We start from the raw sequence: 16,699 nt of genomic DNA, 5'->3' as shown, positions 1-16,699 counted from the left end.
GAGGGCATTCTTCACTTCCCTGCCCCTCTGCCCAGCAGCCCAACGAAAGTGCTTCCTCCTTCCCCTGTCTTGGGTAAGGTACTGGAGGGGCGGGGGTCAGTGTCACATGCTGCACAAGGCTGTTCAAAACAACTCATTATCTTCTTTCCCTTTCTAATCCCAACCCTTCCCAAAAATTTCCATTTCTGTCAAAGGCAGCCATCCAACTCCTCTTTTTCATGTAGTTTCTGCTATAGTATAGACTTTCTTTATCTTTTTTTCACTTAAATTCTTACAGTAGCTTCTAAACTGGATTCTCTTCCTCTAGTTTCTTCCCACTCCAATCCATCCTCTACACAGCTGTTAAAGTGATTTTTCATAAAAAGTTTACTACTGGCCATGTAACTCCCCTTATCCCCTAATTCCAGTGATTCTTTATTGCTTTCATGAGAAAATATAAACTTTTACTTTTAAAACTTATCACAACTTGGTCCCAACCTATCTTTCTAGGTTCATTTTTCATTGATCTATCTCCTGGATTCTGGCCCTCCTCATACATGACACTCCATCTCCTGGTTATCTGCCTTTCCATTAGCTGCCGTCCATGTTTTTGTCATATATAATCCCTCACTTTCTTCAAGATATAGTCACCATCTTGAACATGAGTCCTTTCCTGATTCCTACAATTCCTTATATGCTTATGCTTTAAATTCTTGCATTACTTTTTGATTTTGGTTGTGTTTTTTTTACTTACTTATACATGTACATTTCTCCCCTTATAGAATATAAGCTCCTTGACAATAGGAATAATTTCATTTTTTGTATCTATCCTCATCACCTAACACAGTACCCACCACACTTTTCATTAATTTCATTCATACAATCCTAGCCTACTTGCTCTTCCTCAAAAATGGCACTGTTCATTGTCTCTTTGCTCCTCTTCTTTAGCTGAAATGCCTCCTCCTACATGAGACCTTTCCTAATCCCCTTGCTCCTTCTATCTCCCCCTACAAAATACCTTTTTTATTGCCTTTAATTTGAATTTTCAGTCAGGCCTCTATATCTGAGTGTGATACCTTCCAAGATCTACTATGGATGGCTGAAACAGTGGAGCAAATGCTTGCTACCTCATATATAACATAATTTTCTTATACATACATATGCATAATAAATTAAACACAATAATACTTTGCTAACATTAAATACAGTAATAATAAAGTACATTGTATATCATGATATAGTACTGTACAATAGTCCCCTCTTATCCAAACAGGATATGTTCTAAGACCTCTAGTGGATACCTCAAACTGTGGATAGTTCTCACTTTATCTTTTAGCTTTTAACCATCTGTGTTAATTTTACTGTACAATACTATGCTTTCTCTCCCTGCTCCTACTCCTTGGATCAGTGCTGTGTGACCTCTCAGCTCCACAAAAAAAAAAAAACAACCTCTTTAAAAATTCTCCAAATGAAAGCAGAAAGACTGACATGGGAGACTTCTACAACAGGCAGAATGCTGCTGCTGGTGGACTTCTGAGCATATGAATTCAGTGCTAGCCCCCTTCTTCATCTAGCCCCTTTCCTGCCTTCCTCTTTCCCTGGAATGACCACAAGTAACTGAAACCACAGAAAGTGAAACAGCAAAGTGGAAAGGGCAGAATAGGACAATTGTACTTTTAAGGACTATTTTATTTTTGTCTTTGTATAACTAGCACCTAGCCCTGTGAATTCCAGTTTGTAAGCAGTTAATAAGTGATTGTTAATTGATCAGAACCCACTTCCATCCCCAAATATGTGATCCTTTGGGATAAATTTTGTTGTGCAAGCTTATTGAAAGATCAAGGGCTAGCTATAATATTCAGGTAATAAATTCCAAGGTAAAATTTGAGTGATGACTTTAAAAAACCCCAGTTAAATTTACTCAGAAGAAATGATCAGGGGGCAGCTGGGTGGCTTAGTGGATTGAGAGCCAGGCCTAGAGACGGGAGGTCTTGGTTCAAATCTGGCCTCAGACACTTCCCAGCTGTGTGACCCTGGGCAAGTCACTTGACCTCCATTGCCTAGCCCTTATCACTCTTCTGCCTTGGAGCCAGTACACAGTATTGACTCCAAGACAGAAGGTAAGGGTTTAAAAAAAAAAAGAAAAGAAATTATCATATCTGCTAACAGTCAAACAGCAAAGTAGGCTTTGTGAAAAGATGATAAATTCCATGATATTTACCCCCACCCCTTTTTTTACTCTGAAAGCACAGAAAGTATAATTATTTGGTTTGTATTTAAATATTAGAAGTCCAGAAGGATTTTCAGTGGGACATGGTGATGTCTGTCTGTATGTTTGATTTACCTCAGCATATGTGCAGTCAGTAGATTTCACTTATTGATCAGTCTTCCAACATTTTGAATAGACTTTGTTCAGGTGAATCTTGAGGGTTTTTTAAGGAAGAATAGTAAACTTTGAAAATTAATTAATTATGAGGAACTTGAAAAAATTACTTATAAGGATCATTTTAGCCCAGAAATTCTTTGATTCTGTTTTCAGGAGCAGAGATAAATTCATACATCATTCCTTGAATAACTTCTAATCCAAATTTTTTATTTCGCAATTTTCTCTATATCTCTAGTCCCAAACCAATTTTTCAGAAGATTGAAAGAGAGCAGGAACTTAGCTAGCCATTGAAGAGTTATTTCCATCTCTCTCTCTCTCTCTCTTTCTCTTTCTCTTTCTCTCTCTCTCTTACTGTCTCTCTCACTCACACATACACACTCTCTCTCTCTCTCTCTCTCTCTCTCTCTCTCTCTCTCTCTCTCTCTCACATAATTTACATTAAATGTATAAATCCCATATAGAAACTATTATTAGAGTGGTTTGTCATTTGGTGTTTTCATATCCAGTTTGCATTCCCAACTAAATATATATAAATTCTCTTTTACTTGAGATCATTCAACCCTAATTGAAATATTATATGCCTTTTTATAAGAGCAAATTGTTTTAGAGAAAACCCCACAAACTCTAAGACCTATATTCTTCAGTGGTCTAGTGATCTGGTGTGAAGATCATTTCCCTACTCAGGAATCCCTTTTTCAATGACAGCCCTTCAGATACTAAAGACAGCTATTATATGAGTCCTCTCTTCACTAAGTAAATAAATACCCTTATTCCTTTCAACTGATCCTCATAGAACATAGACTTAAAGTCCTTTATCATTCTCATTAGCCTTCTCTATACACTTTCCAACCTAGCCATGTCCTTCCTAAACTGCCATCTATTCAGAGCAAATTATAGTGGTATTCTCTTTCATCTCTCTATTTCTCTAAGCTGTCTTACTTAGTAATGGCCTGGATAACATTAGCTGTTTTTGTTTGTATTTTACGCAGTTAATTTGTGTTGAATTTTCAGGCCATTAAAACCCCCATATCTTTGTGAGAAAACAGCTGCCTAACCATGCCTTTCCTGTCTTATACTTGTGAAATTGATCTTTTTTGAGCCCAAATGTAAGACTTTACATTTATGACCCTTAAATTTCAGATTGTATTAGATTCAGCCCATTGTTTTAGCTTTAGTTTTGTTTTGTTTTTTTGCAAGTGGACTTTTTTATCATCTACAAATTTGATAAAGACTTCATCTCTGCCTTTATGCATTAATGAAGATGTTGAACAGAACATGGCCAAGCGCAAGTCCCTGGGGCGTTCTCTTGAAGGGTTTAGTAATACATTCTAGAATTTGTCCAGGAATCACAGTTAGATTATCTGACCTATTATCTGCAGACTCTTTCTTCCTTTTTTAAAAAAATTGGGGGGCAGGTAGGTAGCTCAGTGGATTGAGAGCTAGACCTAGAGACGGGAGGCCCTAGGTTCAAATCTGGCCTCAGACACTTCCCAGCTGTGTGACCCTGGGCAAGTCACTTGACCCCCATTGCCTAGCCCCTACCACTTTTCTGCCTTGATTATTGACTCCAAGACGGAAGGTAAGGGTTTAAAAAAAAAAATTGTAACATTTCCCCTTTTCCAGTTCTTTCTTTTCTAATGTCTAGTCTTTAAATTTCATTGAACATTCACTCAGCAATCCACATCTACCATTTCTTTCCATACCTCAAGATATAATTCATCTGGAAAATGTGAGTTTATCCAGAATAGTTAGGTATACTCTACCCTTTATTTATATTAAGTATTAACTCCTTATTAATCATTTCTCATCTGCCTTTTTTTAGTTCAAAATTCATTTTCCTTTGCTTAAAAAACAAAATAAGAATTGTTATCCAGACTTCTCACTGTTTTGAGTTATCAGTGTCCCATCTGCCCCAACTTTTGTGGAGCCTTATTTCCCCATCTAACATCAGCTCTCAGAATTTCAAGGTTCATCCAGAGTTGTTTTTCTGATTTTGAATTGGGAAAGAAGAATCTTTGACTAAAAACTGGAGCTTTCTTTATATATAACTAGCTGTGCATGGATGTATTTCCACTTATCCCATAGAACAAAGGTAAGTCTGGGCAGACAACTCCTACCTGAGAGGGAAATGATATCTAAAAATCAAACATTTAATTGCTAAAGATTTAATTATCACAATTATAAAAAATTTTTATCAATGGTAAAAATATTCAGTTAAAAAAATTATAGTCTTAAAGAAGAAAACCTTCAAAAAGACAAAATTCTGGTTGCCTACCGCTAAGAAACTTTCAGCTGTTACCCTCCCCATACCTTTCTGGGAGGAGTTTGTGTTATCTGACTCATTTGTTTAGACTATAATTACTTGTCATTTTCTTGTCTCTGGATCTCAGACTGTACTACTGGGAGTATCTTTGATCCTAATATTATGATTTACTCATCTAATAATAAATGCCAATTTGGCTTGGGGGGAGGGGGGGTTATATTGTGAGAGAATTGATACCATTAGGATAGCAAGTGGTTAAGTGTGGGAATCGAGTGAAACCCCACTGACTCCATCTTCTGACTCAATTCTGGAACTAGCTTAGTTTTTATTTTATTATGGGTGCAATCCAATTTCTGTCTTGTGAGAACTTTATTCAGTTGTAAAAATTGGAGGAATTGCACCTATTTGCTCTCCCCTTACCAACTTGGAAAATTAGTCTTTCCCTCAATTAAGAAGCAGTACCTAATTTTGAATCCTGGTTAATTATTTTCTTTTAACTAATTGTTCTTGTGGCCTCCCAGATAAATTCTAATCTTGAAAGTGATATGTGATATTATTGATATGTTAATATTGTAACCTATGTGCTCATGTACTAGACTCATGGGCATGTTATTTCTTGATCATTGTATTTAATTGGTACTCCATTCTTTTTCTTTCCTTTTAAACATTATTTTATTTGGTCATTTTCAAACATTTCATTGGGGAAAAAAAGATCATTTTCTTTTCCTCCCCCCACTCCCACCACCCCTCTCATAGCTGATGTGTGATTCCACTGGGTATCACATGTGTCTTTGATTCGAATCCATTTCCATGTTGTTGGTATTTGCATTAGGGTGTTCATTTAGAGTCTGTCCTCAATCATATCCCCTCAACCCCTGTAGTCATGCAATTGCTTTTACTCCCACAGTTTGTCCTCTGCTTGTGGATAGTGTTTTTTCTCCATGATCCCTACAGATTGTTCAGGGACAGTGCATTGACACTAATGGAGAAGTCCATTACGTTCGATTGAACCACAGTGTATCAGTCTCTGTGTCCAATGTTTTCCTGGTTCTGCTCCTCTCACTCTGCATCACTTTCTGGAGGTTGTTCCAGTCTCCATGGAATTTCTCTAGTTTATTATTCCTTTTCATGTTTCTCTTGCTCTTTGTGTTTGGATGTCAAACTTTCCACAGAGCTCTGGTCTTTCCTTTACAAACACTTGGAAATCTTGTATTTTGTTGAATGTCCATACTTTCCCCTGGAAGTATATAGTCAGTTTTGATAGATAGCTGATTCTTGGTTGAAGACCCAGCTCTCTTGCTTTTCTGAATATCATGTTCCATGCCTTATGGTCATTCAGAGTGGAAATTGCTAGGTCCTGTGTGACCCGGATTGGTGTTCCTTTATATCTAAATTGTCTTTTTCTGGCTTCTTGTAAGATTTTTTCTTTTGCTTGGAAGCTTTGGAATTTGGCAATTACATTTCTGGGAGTTGTCTTTTGGGGATTTAGTGTAGAGGGTGTTCTATGAACTCTTTCAATGCATATTTTGTCCCCTTGTTCTAGAATCTCTGGGCAGTTTTCTTTGATCATATCATGTATTATGATATCAAGATTATGGTTTATTTCTCGCTTTTCTGGTAGACCAATGATTCTCAGATTGTCTCTCCTTCCTCTGTTTTCCAGATCTGTCACCTTGTTGGTGAGATATTTTGTTATCTTCTAATTCTTTAGTCTTTTGACTTTGCTTTCCTTTTTCAGTTTAGTCTGACCTGTTTTTGAGGCTTTGAGCTGTTTCTGCATTTGCATATTTGGTTCCTCAGATTGTTGAGTTCCTTTTGCATTGTTTCCCATTTTTCCTGCCAGAAGGCTTCCATCTTTTTGATAATTTCCAATTTAAATTCTTCAAGAGCTTGTGGAGAATTTCCATTTCTTATGGAGGGTTTTGGAGCATTTGTTTGTGTTTCCTCTTCTATCTCCTCATATTTTGCATTTTTGCTCCATAAAATGTGTCCAAAGTCACCCCCTTCTTCTTGCTTTTCTTGGTGCTTGGAGGCAGTTGCACCTCTGCACTGTTTGCCATCTTTGTGGTTTTTCCTCCCCTTTCCAATCAGAAATCTGAGTGAGGAGGGCTGGCTCTCAGTGTATGCCTCTGATGATCTGAGGTTTTAGCCCCAGGCAAATTGCCTGTTCTCCGCAGCTGCGCTGTCTTCCCGGGGAAGCTCAGGGTCTGCCCTCCCCTGCCTGCCGGTGTTTCAGGTGTTATTGCTCTCAGTTCTCTCCAGCTGCTTCTCCGCTGCCTTACTTCCATGCTCTGAGCCTGGCACAGCACTGTCCACAAGTTACCCCAGGGCCTTTGCCTGCCTTGAGGTTCCTGTCCTTTCGGGAGGCCCAGCACTCTAGGGGGGGGAGGGCTCCTAATGGGATTATGTTCAACTGGGTTGGTCTGGATGTGCCCCGAGGCAAAAAGCTCCTGTGAGTCTCAGATGGAAAGATCCAGCCACGGGGCCACAGGCTCCCCCCATCTCTCTTAGGCTGCTTCCCTGCCGTCTGTGTTGGATGCCCCGAGCCTGGCCCAGGTTGCTTTCTAGTTGCATCCTTCCAAACAACACCTTTGCCTGCCCTGAGGTTCCTGTCCTTTCAGAAGGCCCTGTACTCTAAGGGGGGAGGGGTCCTGGCCTCCCTAAGCTCTGAGGACTCCTGATGCGATTAGATTCAACTGGGTTGGTCTGGATGTGCCCCAAGGCAAAAACCTCCGGTGAGACTCTGATGGAAGGACCCAGCCACCCCAGCCACGGGGCTACAGGCTCACCCCCTCCCCCTGTCTCTCTCAAGCTGCTTCCCTGCCATCTGTGTTGGATGATCCGAGTCTGTCACAGGTTGCTTTCAAGGTGCACCCTTCAGAACAGCACCTTTGCCAGCCCTGAGGTTCCCGCTGCTGCTGGGGGGGCTCAGCGCTCTGGGTTGGGGGGGTGGGGTCCTGGGACCTTCCTTTTGCCTTCCCCTTAGACCCAAGTGTTCTAGGATTCCGGCTTTGGGGGGGACATACCTTTTGATTTGAGTCCAGAAGGAGGGTTCCTCGACTCTGTCCTGTTGTTAAGTTTGAATTTCAGTCCCCTAGGAGCATTCAGTTTGTGATCAGTAAGGAAGGGTTTTCAGAGGTCTGAACTTTTGCTGCTTCTAAGCCGCCATCTTGACCGGAAGTTACTCTATTCATTCTGACCACTCTCCAAACCTACAATCTAGAGGTCAGGATAATTCCTGGGTAGGATATTAGCTGCCACAAGGTCTTAGCTCAAACCTTGACAGACCAGATACCCTACCAGGTCACATGTTTGATTAACCTCCTCCTCTTTGATCTTGTGGTTGTCAATTGAGCCAATGTAAAATCCAATGCCATGTCACATGTTCATTAACTACCTCCCCTTCCTCATGCCTTGATTCTCCAATAAAAGATTGGGGACACATGTAACTCTCTCTACCATCAGAGGAGCATGCATGTGTCCCTAATCTTTTATTCGAGAATCATGTGGACTCCTCTGATGATCAGAATGAATAGGGTACCAATTACAGTGATCAAGAAATAATATACCCCTAAAAGAAAGTCTTTCACTTTAAGCCAGAATTTTGGACTTCTGTGTCTCTCAAGAGCCCCAATTCCTGTCTCCCTGCCTTTCCTTAAGATTAAGCTCCATCATTGTCTCCTTCCTGAAATTATTCTCAATCGCGCTCCCAAACCACCCTGTCTTTCATTGCTTTTTGTAGATTCATAATTATTCATATTACACTTTCACTATATGTATCTACTGGTTTATGTTGTATGTACGTATTTTCATATGTACTTGCTGTCTCCCGAGTGTGAGCTGATGGGGCAGCTAGGTGGCACGGGGGACAGAGCACTGGGCTTGGAAACAGAAAGACTCATCTTCCAGAGTTCAAATTTGGCTTCAGAGACTTACTATTTGTGTGACCCCCAGCAAGTTACTTAACCGTGTTTGCCTCGGTTTCCTCATCTGTAAAAATGATCTGGAGAAGGAAATGGCAAACCAGTCCAGTATTTTTGTCAAAAACCTCCAAAATGGTATCAAGAAGAGTCAGACACAACCAAAAGATTGAAAAGATTCAAGAACAACAACTTGTATCCTTAATACTTCCCTATTTATTCCTTGTTACTTAATTTAATCAATCAGTAAATGTTTATTAAGCTCCAAAAAGAAAGAAAGAAAGAATATACCCATGAGTCTGGTACATGAACACGTAGGTTACAATATTAATACATCAATAATACTTTCAAGATTAGAATATACCTGGGATGCCACAATATTTAATTGTTTTTAACGTATAAAATATTTTTCTCCCCCTGTATTCATTCAGTGTCCAGCCTTAAACTGGTTCCAATTTGTTAGGCAATTGGCATGCATTGCTTAATCAGTCAAAATGCTCAGATTTGAATCTTTGTTTCCTCAGTCATTTCATTTGATGTTTTACTCCCCACTAAAGTGGCAGCAAGTTCCACAGGCATACTTTCTTTTAATCCATTAAATTCTTTTTTCTTTTGTTTGAAGTAGCTTCCCTAGCTATTAATTTGTAATGTCCCATCATTCATAGAATAGTGAAAAGAAAAAATAAATAAAAGGTTTTTTGACTCTAGTGGCTATTATCTTTTTGATAATATGTCCCAAAGACATTTTCCTTTAGTCTTCAATGAGTACTGTGCCTGGCCTCCAGTCTTTCTCTCTTCCTCATCTTTTTCCTTCATAGTAGAGGAATTCAGCATAAATGTTGATGCTTCCTCAAATACTTTAACTTCCCCATTACCTCAACCTTCTCCATTTTCATGACATAAACGTAGTCTACCTCAGCTACATGCACAGATGGTCTCATTCTTGATTTTACCATTACCCCTTCCCCATTGTTCCACTTTTTTGTTCACAAACTTTGAAATTCCTTTATTTGAGCATAAGTCTTTATCTTTCCTTCTGTTTTATGTGCACTAATTTTATTTTTCATTTTCACTGTCCTCCATTCAAGACATCCTCTGTTCTTTCCCAAGCCTTCATCCTTACACTGGCCATATTTTTCTACTTTTCCTATCTCTAGTCCCTTGTCTCCTTGTCTTATTGCTAATTACGTGTTGGCCAAACCTCAACCTTGAATTATTACCAATATCCACCTCCTTCACTCCTATTCATGAAATGCTGATTTGTGTCTAAGGCTCTGGGTTTGGGGATGTTCTCATTAGTATTTTATGATAAAATGCTTTTGAGGAGGTCCCTGAACAGATTCTGACAATAATTAAATAACATGTCTAAAGTTAGCAAATAGTACTAGACAAATCATTCTAACAATGGTAACTAAAATAAGTGTGTCATATATAGAGGAAAAGCTTCATGATCACATCATTTGAAAAGCCTCTAATATAGACAATAACAACTGTTGCATAAACCAAATATATATTTCTGTAGTGAAGCTGACATAGTTTCAGAGCCCCCACTCAAAGAAATAGAGAATGCATATCTTCTGCCAGTATGAAGTATAGCTAGATTTTTGCATTTAGTTAATGGATACCATTTTAGTGAAAATTTTGTTTTGGTAAAATTTTAAGTGATTAATAAAAAAAGATATGACAGCTATCATAGATTACAGATTTAATAGCTGAAAAGTACTTTAGAGATCAACTAGTTTATCCCTTTCATTCCCCTCAGTGATATACAGATATCAGGAAGCCCAATTTGAATTCCAACTCATCTGCTTTCTCATTCTCATTTTATGCCCTAACTCATTAATATGGAGTAGGGGTGAATAACAAAGAATTGGAAGTAAAGTAAATGCTCACTATGTGGGGGAATTGCTAAATAAATTGAATGTAATGAAATATTACTATGTTGTAAAAAATCAAATGAATATGAAAAAACCTGGGAATTCTTACACAAAGTAATACAGATTAAAGTAAGTAGAACCAGGAAGTCAGTATAGAAATTAACTTAAAATACAATAATTAAAATTATAGACATGTGCAGTAAACCTGAACCTCATCTCCAAAGCCTGGGATTTCTAGGTGTAGGTCTCCAGTGCTTTTTTGTTAGTGTAGCCCCCATTCCAGAATCCTAAGGTTACCCAAGTCCTGGTTGTACATCTAGCATGGTGGGAGGTGAGGGGTGGGGAGTGGGGTTTGTTGGCCAGTGCTTTTCCTTGTGCTGTTTTGTCTCTAGTTGGTTCCCCCTTATATCATGTAAATCCACTCTCTCTGCCTACCTTTCACATTGTGTTTTTTGGGAGAGCTCCCTCATTCCTCCTGCTTTGACATCTGTCTTTTTGAGGCACTTTTTAAAGATCAGTTTGAAAGGATATTCAGAGCAGTTCAGGATTTCCCTACTTGTATGTCACCATCTTGGCTCCACCTCCACAAATTTTTATGTATTTTAAAACATCATTAATTTGCAACTTGTCTTTCTTTTATAACATTCATTTTACATGATTTAGCTTTGATTTCACAAAATGTCACATTTAAACATTTTTTCAGCATGAAACTTAAACTTACCACATTGGAATATTAAGCATATTTTTGTTGAACAGTTCATTTTTCCATATCTACTATTGATTGCTGCCAATAAATTTTCATTCCCCCCTTCCTTGTAACAAATATACATAGTTAAGCAAAACAAATTCATACTTTTGCCATATTCAAAAGTGTCTATCATTCTATATCATGAGTTCATTGCCTCTTTATCAAGAAGGGATCAAGATCACTGTAGAGTTATAATTTTTTGGATTGGTCAGTGTATGAAATGAATGTAAGAATTAAAATTATGAGACTGGCCTTAAATTAATAAAGTTTATTAGAATCTCTTGGATAGGTAAAAGATGAGAAATAGGTAGGAAGAAAATAATAAAAATATCCTAATATAGCTCCCATGTAGATGCTCTCAGCCTTACATCTAGCAGCAGCTTTCTTGGCTGTTTACCACCTGCATGACCCAGAAAGGAGAGAGGTAGAACTTCCTCACACAATCCCCTTTGATTCTTTGAGAGACCAGCATGTTAAAATCTCCTCACTTGGGGTTTTCTAGGAGATTAACACATCAGGTCTCCCCAATCAATCATTCCACATACTTATTTTTTGGGATGATGGCTATCATATATATTTGAATGATTGGTTATCATTAAACCTTTATGAGAGAAATTTGCTTTTTTACAAAGGTTTTTTATTTTCCTCAGTTAAATTTCTCTTCTAATTTTAACAGCATTAATGTCAATTATATTAAAACTTAAATTTTAGGTAATCAGAATTTCCTATTATTTCTTCTTTAATCCTCCTCATCACTTATCTGATCATTCTGCCCATATTGCAGCATTTGTTGAAAAATATTTTCTCCATTTGAAGGTTCTCTTGTTATATGATGCAAAGTGTTAATCTGAATCTAATTTCTGCTAGATTGCTGTGCAGTTTTCCCAGTAATCTTTGTTATATAGTTTCTCTTTGCACTGAATACTTATGGTCTTTGAATTTATCATACATTACATTACTATGTTTATTTCCTTCCATATGCTATATACTTAAACTCTTCCAATGATGCACTAATACAGTCTTTAGTCAGTAGTAAATAGTTTTGATGATTAGTGCTTTGTAGTATAGTTTGAGGTCTGATACTTTTGGCTCTGCCAACCACTTTTCATTATTCCCACTGAGAATCTTCAACTTCTGTTTCTTTGAATGAATTATTATGATTTTTTCCAGTTTTCAAAAGTAATGTTTGCTATGATTAAAAATAGATATTACTGTCATTTAAATTATATTGGAACAGCCCAACCATTAGCAATGGATATGCTTCTAACTTGTTTAGTTCTGTATTTCTTTCTATAACAAAGGTTTTGTGGTTGTAGTCATATTCATTGCCTTTGTAGGTGAACTTTTAACTATTCTTTACATTACATAGTTATTTTGAAAGGAATTTCTCTTATGTTTTCATGATTGGTTTTGTTTGTGATATAAAAACAAGCTAATGATTTGTATGGACTTATTTAATGTTTTACTTTGCTAAAATAATTAGTTGTTTAAATTAATTTTAGTTTATACTATAGTTCTTACAAGTAGAACATCATATCCTTTGTAAAAAATGATCATTTTATTCCTTCTTTGACTATACTTGTTCTTTCTTTTTCTTTTATTCCTATATCTAACATTTCTAGCATTATGACATAATAATAATGGCAATGGATAGTCTTGATTTACACCTGATGTTATTGGAAAAAATTCTAATCTTTCTTATTACATATACACTATTGACTCTTGGTTTAAGAAAGATACTATTAGCTATATTAAAAACAGATACATTCATTCCTATATTTTTAATGGCTTTTTTCTACCACCAATGAGGTTTGAATTTTGTCTAGACATTTCTGCATCAATTGAAATAATTATGGTTTTTAGTGTTTTAAAAATTAATATAATTTATTATATTTATAATTTTCCTAATGTTGAGCCCACATTTCATTACTGGAATAAATCCTACTTGTTTGTGATGTAAAATTTTTTTTATATGTTCTCTAGCTTCTTTGTTACTATTTTACTTTAAATGTGTTGATATTCATTAGGGATGTTGGTCTGTAGTTTGTTTTATCTCTTTTTATCTCTCTCTGGTTTAGGTATCAAGACCATATTTGTATCAGAGAAGTAATTTGGTAGGAATCCCTTATTTTTTCTATTTTTTCAAACAGTTTGTATAATATTGGTATTATTCTTTGGATGTTTGATAAAATTCAGTTGCTAATCCATCTGGCCCTTGGCTTATTTTTTTACTTTGGAAGTTCATTTTTTTAGATTTTGTTCAGTTTCATTATTTACATTCTCCATTTATAGTCTTCTGAATTTTTAAAAAATATCCATCAATTTCATTTAAATTGTGAGTCTTGTTGTCATGTAAGTAAGCAAAATATTTTCTCATTTTTTTTGTTGGAAATTCTCCTTTTAAAAATTTTGATACCAATTTGCTTTTTGTCTTAAATAAGCTAATGGTTTTTTTCCTAATCTTTCTTCCTCACCCCTTTCCTCCCAATTATCTTCTCGTTTTATTCATAAGTTTATTCGTTGTTTTGCTTTCAATTTTTAAAAATCTTTTAACGATTCTTGAATTTCCAGATTTTTATTAGCTATACACCCAGTTCACTGATTTTTTCCCCCTCTTTTTGATTGCTGTCTTAGAAGATAAAAATTTTATTCTATGAACTTCTTTGACTACAACCTCAAATTTTGATATGTTGTCTCATTTTTGTCCTTTATGCTGAAAAAATGTTCTTATTTTTCTTTCATTTGTTCTTTGACCCACTGGTTTTTTTTTTTGGATTAAGTTATTAATTTAGTTTACTTAGTTTTAATTACTTATTTAGTTTATATATATTTAGACCTTATTTCAAAATATCTTTATTAAATATAATTTTATTGGATCATATGGATTGTACACAGAAATAGAAGTATTTAATATCTCTCCTTTTCTGCATTTGTTTGTGAAAATGTTTATGCCTTAATATATGGTCGGTTTTTGTAAAGGTTTCTTGTTTAACTGAGAAATAAGTACATTCTTTTCTGTTTCCATTCAATAATTACTAGAGAAAACTTTTGATTTTTTAAAAAGTCTATTCACATACTTAAATTCTTAAATATTTATCTTTGGGTTATATTTGCCGAGGTCTGAGAGGAATAGACACAGCAACATTTACAATGACTATTTTACTATATTTCTTCTTGAAAATTTATTTTTTCCACTTTTACTTCCTTTAAGATTTCCTAATTGATGTTTTCTTTAAAATTATAAATGCTCTGCCATTTTTTTTATGAATTCATTAAGTAGGTATTAGTTTATGGTGACTTTCAGCATAATGTAGTTTTCTTATTATTTAACTCATTTAATCAATGTGATTTTACTCTTGCCTTGTCTGAGATCATTATTGCTATTCTTTTTTTATTTGAATTCAACGGAGGTATGATTGATTTTGCTTCAGTGCCTTATTTTAGTTATGTGTGAATTCTTATTTTTCAAGTTTGTTTCTTATAAATAACCATTCTGACCCTCCAGAACATTCTCCTTTCTTCTTCAGTGAATCCATTGCCCATCTCACACTCTTTCATCTCCACCACTCCCTAAGTTTGTCCTACCCCGCATCCCATTTTTCATTCGTACTTTCATGACAGAGGGGGACAGAAATAAAACAGTGTGGTGCATGAGGGGAGGCCTCTGTCTCTCTGGGTCAGTGCAGTGGGGGAAGACAATCTTGAGCAGTAGCTCAGGTACCTCTGTGAGCTCGAATTTTTTTCTTTTTTTTTTGCTGGGTTTGGAAGCTTGGCAGACTTCTTGATTCGGCTCAGGGTATTATTTTAGATAGGTGATATTTTCTTTCCCTTTCCTACATTTCCCTTTTTTCTATATTTCCATTTTCATTAAAAATTTAATTGTTAAGAGCTACTAACAGACTCTTGACTTGAAAATTAATTTTATAAATGGTGACCACAATCATTTTTAAAATTAATATTATACTTAAATATTTTACTTTAATTATTACAATATCAATACTCTCAAAAACCCAACTTCCCAGGTCTCAATTTACTCATTTCCCACTACCTTAGCTACCTGCAGATGTTCATGAAGTCTAATATTCCTTTAAGTATAATCTGTATAATCTTTCCTTCTGCCTTACAACCCCAAACTCTGCCCTTTGTCCTTATTGTGACCTTTGATGCCTGGATCCTCCAGTTCTTTTGTAAGCCATTACATCTGTACTGGCTACACTTTCTTCTTACCCATTTTGACCCTTTGGTGAACAAGTAACTCTATACTATCACCTCTACTCTAGTCCCTTGACTCCTCTTACCTTATTGACCTTCATAGTGTTACATTTAAATTTAAACTCCAGGTTCTTAGTTTCCATAGAGTTTATTAATTATCACTTGAAATAGAGAATGAAGATATATAGAGATTAAGGCCTAATCTACTCTAAGTGTGACCAGGTGTTTATCCACATGGCTGTCTCTCTCAGCCACTACTGTCCAAGGGTCCTCCACCGCTACTGTCCAAGGGAATAGAGAGTGGGTACCCTCCCCTTGCACATCCCACTTTTATCCTCTCTTTTGAACTGGACCCATAATCTTTAGTTCCGGGTCATGTTCCTAGGACTCTTTACCTGTGGCCTCTGGAGCGTTCATGTGATGGACACAGACAGCAAATGGTATCGGTCAGACATGAAGGAAGTTCATGACCCTGGGAGAAAGGGGTTCCCTTTACACAATGAACCCAGCCTTGGATTACTCCTACCACCTTTTCTCCTAGTCATATGCTACTGAACAAAAGTAGAGAAAACCACAAAGCCATGCTTAATGGACACTACAAATTTAGTTATATCATCTCTATTGAGACTTCCCTGAGGCAAGGCCATAATTTTAGACTCTCTAATAAATTCACTCTTTTTACATCAACTTCCCAAACCCTCTCATCTCTCTTTAAATTTTTCTTTGCTTCCTCTGTTCCAATCTTTGTGGCTGAGAATTTTGCTTCACATTTCACTTTTAAAAGGTTGGCTAGTCATTTTGGACTCCTTCTTCTTCCCTTCTTGTCTCACCTCACTCAGTTTCCTTCCTATACTATCTCTACCCCTATCTCCATGGAGAAGCAATTCTTCTCTTTGCCAAGGCAAACCCCTCTCTATGTAGAAGTTATTGAATTCTAGGCAGCAGATTGTTTACTATATATTATCCCAAATTCCAATAATCATGCATTTATTTATTGCTTCCCCCTGCTACTTACAATACTACAAAGAGAGCCACTGACTTTTCTAATCTTTTTTTTTTTTAAGCACCCATTCTGTGTACTCCTGTTAGCTCCTGGACAACTGCTTGCTTGAATGATTGTTTGCCCAACAGTAACAGAGTATGAGAAAGAGGATTTTAGGGGAAAGATAATGACTTCAATTTGGGACGTTTCAAGTTTAAAATGTCTATGAGACATCTAGTTCAAGAGGCAGCTGGAGATATGACTAGAGGTCAAAAGAGAAGTTAAAGTTGGATAAATATATTAATAATCCTCGACATAGAGAATTCTGTGAA

The 16,699-nt window shown here is 36.4% G+C and overlaps 1 protein-coding gene across 8 annotated transcripts in view; it reads left to right on the top strand.

Annotated features, from left to right (window-relative positions):
- The window catches only part of BTBD9 (BTB domain containing 9), a 550,633-nt gene that overhangs the window by 224,110 nt on the left and 309,824 nt on the right, over positions 1-16,699 (top strand). For 4 of the 8 annotated variants that reach the window (XM_056818164.1, XM_016431034.2, XM_016431036.2 and 1 more), the window contains exon 7: positions 13,252-13,287. The exons of the other annotated variants lie outside the window; for them this stretch is intronic. In XM_056818164.1, coding sequence (XP_056674142.1) covers positions 13,252-13,287 — 36 coding nt within the window. The remainder of the gene's footprint in view (positions 1-13,251; positions 13,288-16,699) is intronic. 8 annotated transcript variants of the gene reach the window in all.

This window comes from Monodelphis domestica, chromosome 2 (genome assembly GCF_027887165.1).
Source record: "Monodelphis domestica isolate mMonDom1 chromosome 2, mMonDom1.pri, whole genome shotgun sequence".
NCBI lineage: Eukaryota > Metazoa > Chordata > Mammalia > Didelphimorphia > Didelphidae > Monodelphis > Monodelphis domestica.
This window is presented reverse-complemented; position numbering and strand designations above follow the sequence as displayed.